The sequence below is a fragment of the Lactuca serriola genome, chromosome 4 (genome assembly GCF_051521515.1).
Source record: "Lactuca serriola cultivar US96UC23 chromosome 4, Lser_US96UC23_V15, whole genome shotgun sequence".
Taxonomy (NCBI): domain Eukaryota; kingdom Viridiplantae; phylum Streptophyta; class Magnoliopsida; order Asterales; family Asteraceae; genus Lactuca; species Lactuca serriola.
In genome coordinates, this window is record NC_136411.1 from 393,717,075 (window position 1) to 393,723,621 (window position 6,547).

A 6,547-nucleotide genomic window follows, 5' to 3' on the forward strand; every position below is an offset into this window, starting at 1 on the left:
TATCCAAATGGTACTTCGTGATGGAATTTGGTATTAAGATTTAGTTTGTGTTTTCTGGAATTTTGAATTTTGTGTTTGAAATTTATGATCATTGGCAGTGAACATGACATAACATGTGTGGGATTAATGCCAAATAAAACGAATAATCTATTTGGTACAGTGGATTAAATAAGAATGAATTAAAATGTTAAGAGTAGTCGAAAGATTTGTTACCACTTTTACAAAGTTATATTCAAACATATACAACATTTAAATCAAATAATTAGTAACCGAAACCTAATCGAAATGCAAAATTATAATTAGTTTTTGGTCGAAACCAATTTAAAAATCCAAATATACAGATCATAAATGTCTAAGTCCTACATTTCTTTAGAACTTTTGTAATAATTAAAAATGAACACGATATAAAAATAAACAATTACATATCCTCTCTAATGAATGAAAACAATTTTGCCACATGTTATTCTCTCATTCATTATGTCACACATCATTGTATCATAGTTTTGTCATTTACTTCATTTTTCAATATACCACTAATTTAGTTTCTATAAATTAAGCATACCATAATGTATATATTAATTTTAAATTTCAAATTTCAAACTTCAATTTCAATTTTAAATAAATTTACAGTTTAAACATTTGTATTTAACATTTTATTATAATTAACATGTTTAGTACACGGATATGACAACTAAACACATAATTTTAATTTTTTTTTCATGTTTTTTTATATTTTTTTTTCTCATAATTTTTACTTATTTCAAATTTCAAATTCAAATAAAATTCTTGTTTAATGATTCATATTTAACATTTTGTTTTAATCAACCTGTATAATATACAGGTCTTACAACTAGTATGATTTATATATCAAAAATCAAACTCATTTATATTGAGAATACCGAATAGCTAAGAAGGACAAGATTACGCTAAATTAAAGGTGATAACTTGTAATGAACAAGTGTACAATTATTTATAGAGATCGAATGCACACTTGACATCAAACCAAAATCAATTAGGTTTGATCTCAAGTTGCGACTTCAATGGTGATTAGACATAATTGGACTATGCACAACGTGTGGATTTTGAGTATATTCTGGTTGTAGGTTTGCATTTAGGGGTGTTTGGGATTGTTTATTTAAAACAACTTTTGATTTTTAATAAAACGAGTATTAGCTTATTAGGTGTTAAAACAAAGTTTTAAAAAAAGTGTTTGGTTTAGATTATCCGATACCAAAACGTAATAAGCTAATAAGTTAAATTTTATTGTTAATCAGTTAAGAGCTGGAAAATGGAAGTTGGCCAAATAGGGGGAGTACGTTGGGCGTACAAGCAAGTACGCTTAGCTTACAAGCCCTGAAGCAAGTATGCTACGCGTACGAGCTAAGTACGCCCCCACGTACTCAGCAAGTTGGGCTTCGGACTCTTGGGCCTTCGGTTTGGGCCATGTTTGGACTGGGATGTTTCGGGCCTCGTTGGGCTATTAGGTTTTTGGGTTGATGATTATTCTAGGTTCGCTTGGTGAAGGCCCATAAAGGGATTCGGGCCCAATTTTCCAAATTGGGCCTTGGGTGATTAATTTAGAATTGGATCTTTTGGATGGTAGGTTTGGGCCTTAGTCTTGGACCAAGCAAGGTAAGGGGTAAAATGGTCCTTTACCCTAATTTAGACTGACGGTTATGGATTGGAATCCAATTATTAATTGGATGTTATTTGTGATTGATAGCTCAGGGATTTTAGCGGGCCAGCAGCTAGAGACTTATCTGTGAGATTCAGCGGTGTGAGGTGAGTTTTCTCATTATGTTTAGCGGGTTTAAGGCACCAATGTCGGGCCATGGTTTGTTATGTAGGAAGCTAGATGTTTGTGTGACTCTTGCATGTCTATTTGCTTGTATGTTTACTGGACGGGGCCCGATGGTTATTTTGTATGCTAGTATCTTGTTATGTTTATATGATTTGTATGTGGGTAGAGTTTGTTATGCAAGTTTGGGCGGGGCTCATTATATGAGTTTGGGCGGGCCTGTTATACTCAGTGGGCGGGATCCATTATGTGTTTAGTTATGTATGATATATGGTAATTAGGGACTAAATTTGATACAATTAATTTTTAGGGATTAAATTTGTGAACAATAAAGGCATGTTGAAAACTAGGAGATACTCGTAATTTAAAAGTAATTATTATATAATTATTGGTTGTATGGTTGTCTAAATAGCCAAATGGGGTGTCTCTTTAGCAACCCAAAAAAACAACAACGGTCTTTTTTGTATATTTTCAAAACTCTGTTACAAGTCATTTTCTCTTAAATGTTTAACAAATTTAGGGCCAGTTTGACTCAAATGTTTTCTTAGGGTCGGAATATGATATTATCTAAATCTGGTTCCTATCAAGCAACCTTATTAAATTAGGGTTTTACACTTCGTCTTCTTCCTCATAGATTCTGGTTACTGATGGATGAAGTGATTCAAAAAGAGCGGCAACATCTGACTCTAGTCACTAGAAAACCATGTTTTAGTCTGCCAACAGCTTGTCCTTCGTGCTTGCCTGTCTACATCTATCTCAAATTCGCCAATGTTCCTTTCGATTTGTGTTACAATCTCACTTATCCCGATTCCGGTATGTAATTTCAATTCCAATCTATTATATGCACATCTCTGGATGATCATGTGGCCTTTATATGCTTGTAATGTGCTGAGTTTATTGTTCTAATCGAATCAATGAAAAAAAATCATTGCGTTTTTAGGTCAAACGGGTGCATTTCACTTTTTCAATCAACATAACATTCGTTTTCACTTCACAATTAATATATGGATTTCAAACATCATAAGTGAATAATGAAATTGCTGCTACATATGGAACGATGCTGGTTGATGTTCAGTTGAGACGTGTTTTTGTTTCATTCAGATCAAATTCCTTATGTTGACTCCGATACATACGTTGCTTACAACAATGAGAAGGGTGGTGTAATTGAAAGTTTAAAAGAAGATAATATCGTCAATCTGGACTCAGAAGTCCAAAGCCTTCCTGAATGGGTATCCATAGTTGCAATGATTAATTCATGGCTTTCGGATGCAATCTTGTACGAGCTCTGGGTAGGTTCAGATGGAACTTCTGCAAACAAGATCTACTACTCTGATCTCCCATGGCCAATAGGAAAGCTGTTATATCTTAAACAAGTATACAATGTGAAACAGTTACTTGGAATTTCAAAAGACACAGCTGAAAGAAGGGAAGAAGAGGTAATGATTCTTTATCTAATCATTCCTTCCTTTTTTGTGTTTATAACTATAACTAATGCTCAATTTTGATGAATCTTTTTGTGACAGATATATAGGAGAGCTACCATTGCTTACCAAGCTTTATCAACCAAGTTAGGTGAAGAGTCATTTTTCTTTGATAACAGGCAAGTTTTGAGTTTTCACATCCTACTTTTTTAATCCAAAATCTTTTCATTTTAACTTAATCACTGCAACAACAGCAAGTCTTTAATGTTTTTTCCTTGTTATGTAATGCAGGCCAACTAGTTTGGATGCTATTTTTCTTGGGCATGCACTTGTTACACTTTATGCATTACCGGTTAGTATCAACCTATAGTAGCTATATTTTATTATGTTCTTGTTTGTTTTTCTTATATCAACTATGCTTCATCAGTGTACATTTCATATGCATGAGAAATTAGTTCCTCCATATCGTGAAATACTAAATCAGTCCCTTGATTATTATTTTTACAATTATGGTCCCTTATATGGTTTTCATTCCCAATTAGGTCCTGCCTTCGATTGTGTAATCACATGATTAAAAGTTTTAGATATCATTCTAATTTCATTGAATTGTTCTCTTTGATGTCAAATTGTAATATAGAAACAATTAAGCATGGGCAAATTACAGAAAAACCACTACATTCGGGGAAATTTGACAGTTTGACCAATTATACTTTATTTTTTCCAATTAAACCATATAGTTTTAAGACATTTTTCCAAATTAACAATTTTGACCTGATATAACAGGTCAAAATGGTTACCTTAGAAAATTATATGTGAAACATGATATAACAGGCCAAAATAAACCCTAAAAATGTCTGGAACTTACGTAAATCATTACCATCTTTCATACCTCAAGAAAGTGTTGATTTTCAACTTATTTGGTGTTTATATATGATTGGGTTTTTGTTTTTTCTCAGTCCAAATCTAATGAATTTAGTTTCACTTAAAGTTGCCATTATTTAATAAATTCATGTTCACAATGCATTTTTTAGCTTCAAATTTTGTAATTTTATATCAATTATTTTTTACTTTTAGGAAACATCAATGCTTCGTAGCAAACTGTTGGAACAACCTAATCTTGTGTTATATGCTGACAAACATAAAGCTGAACTTTTGGATTCTTCAGATCCATCATCATCATCATCATCATCTATACCCAAACGAGGACCTTCAAATTGGAGTAAGTTTTTTTTTTCTTTAATATAAATATAATTTCATAATTAGTTAATATTTTAAATATGATAAAAAAAACCATCATTAACAAAATGATCCATCTTTTAATAAAGCAATATGGAAGTTGTAACGACATGGGTACTAATCACTTTTAAACCCGTTTCACCCGTTCTTTTAGCTAATTCTTTTAAGAGTAAATTACAAATTTGGTCCCTTTGTCTTACTCAAAATTGTAAGTTTGGTCCATCTTTTGAAAACTTCTTGAAGTTGTCCATTTTGTTGAGGATTTGGTCCCTGTGCTTTATGCTAGTTCACAAGTTTGGTTCGATTCTATTTCTTTTAATGTAAATTACATTTTGGTCCCTGAGTTTGACTGATTTGGTCCCAAAAATTGTTCTCTTGCAAATATTGATCCTTATTTAAGGTTCTTGTAGCATTTTTGGTCCATGTTCAGGTAAAATCACTGTTTTGGGTCCCAAAAGTATAATCCTTCTACTTGAAAAAAGGACATAAACCGTTTTAAAACTCCAAATAAGGTGTATGGACCAAAATTGAAAGAGAAAACTGTTTTGGACCAAAAACACTACAAGAACCATAACTAAGGATCAAAATTGCAAGGCAAATTTCTTGAAATCTTCCCGAAGTCGCCCCTAAGTTTGTATTTTGTTGTGGATTTAGTTCCTTTGATAGTGAAATCAACTCTTAAAAGAAAGGGTAAATTACATTTCTGATCCCTGAGTATAGCTGAAAATTTCCAATTTTAGCCCTAAATAGTTCTCTTGCAGTTATTGTTCTTATTTGAAGTTTTATAATGTTTTTGGTTCTTGTTTCAAGTAAAAGTACCAATTTAAATGAGGATCCCTATTTATAGTTTTTGTAACGCTTTTGGTCCCTGAGTATAGCTGATTTATGCAATTTTGGTCTAAAAATATAGTCTTACTTGAAGCAAGGACCAAAAACGTTATGAAAACTTCAAATAAGGACCAAAATTGCAAGAGAGAACTTTTTAGAACCAAAATTGAAAAAAAAAACAGCTATACTCAGGGCCAGGGATCAAAAATGTAATTTACTCTTTCTTTTAAGACTAGCATTTCATTCACAGAGGGATCAACCCCACAATGAAATGCAAAATTAATACCGACTTCGGGAAGATTTTAAAAGTTGGACCAAACTTGTAATTTTTAGTAAAGCACAGGGACCGAATCCGACATCGGGAAGAATAATAAAAGATGGAGAAAACTTGCAATTTCGAGTATAACACAGGGGACCAAATTTGTAATCTAGTTTTATTTTTTAATCTGTTTGATTTGTAGTAATACTAAATAAAATGTGGACGTTTTTACCCCTAGGTTCGAAGCCGAAAAGTCAACCACCAAAGAGGGAGAGGACGGAGGAAGAGAAGAATTTCAGAAGAAAAGCAAAGTATTTCTTGGTGACTCAGCTGGTTGCTGTTTTAGTTTTTCTTAGTCTTCTTGGTGGATCTGATGAAACTGAAGTGGATGCTGATGGGGATGATGACTTCGATTATGATAACTAAAACATAAATCACAAACCTTTTTTTTTTTTTTTTTTTTTTTTAAATCTGTCGTGCAGTTCATTTCATGTTATGTGGAAAATTTTGAAGACATGCACATATAAAACACGACTTCATTGATGTGATTTGTTAGAATTAGATGATGACATAAATCTGAAGCTGGATATGCGTTTCTTGTGTTCCTCAACTTTTGTACCATGTTTTTTTTATTGTTGTTCTGTATGCTATAAGACAACCATTTCCGATGTGGCTAACAAAGTTTCTTGGGTTTTTTTTTAGAAAGGTATTCATGTCTTTTATGTAGAACGAGATATAGAGAGCAGGTTTCTGTCTCATTATTTTGGGTCAGATATGAGTTGAAGTCTTAATCGAAATGAAGATTCATAATGAATCTACCAAACAAAATATGCAAGAATTATATTTTATAGTTCTGGAATGGAAATTCTTTAATTCAGAACTTATTACTATTTTTTCATCCGTTTAATAATTTTGGAGTGCATTTTTTTTAATTACTATTCATCAACTACTTATTATTCATCAACATTTATATATCTTTTGTAGTATTGCTCTCTATCCCCCGTT

The 6,547-nt window shown here is 32.1% G+C and overlaps 1 protein-coding gene across 1 annotated transcript; it reads left to right on the top strand.

Moving 5' to 3' along the window:
• The first annotated feature begins 2,371 nt into the window (after positions 1–2,371).
• LOC145097887 (metaxin-like protein) lies at positions 2,372–6,247 on the top strand. The gene is made up of 6 exons (XM_079035547.1): positions 2,372–2,611; positions 2,900–3,234; positions 3,322–3,398; positions 3,511–3,571; positions 4,294–4,438; positions 5,781–6,247. The coding sequence occupies exons 1-6, from the start codon at positions 2,446–2,448 to the stop codon at positions 5,966–5,968; spliced, it is 972 nt and encodes a 323-aa protein (XP_078891673.1). The 5' UTR covers positions 2,372–2,445; the 3' UTR covers positions 5,969–6,247.
• The last annotated feature ends 300 nt before the right edge of the window (positions 6,248–6,547 follow it).

Excerpts from the sequence above, each read along its gene's own strand:
- LOC145097887 (XM_079035547.1), top strand. The coding sequence starts at position 2,446 with ATGGATGAAGTGATTCAAAAAGAGCGGCAACATCTGACTCTAGTCACT. Across the intron at positions 2,612-2,899 it reads TCTCACTTATCCCGATTCCG|ATCAAATTCCTTATGTTGAC; the intron begins GTATGTAATTTC and ends TGTTTCATTCAG. Across the intron at positions 3,235-3,321 it reads CTGAAAGAAGGGAAGAAGAG|ATATATAGGAGAGCTACCAT; the intron begins GTAATGATTCTT and ends TTTTTGTGACAG.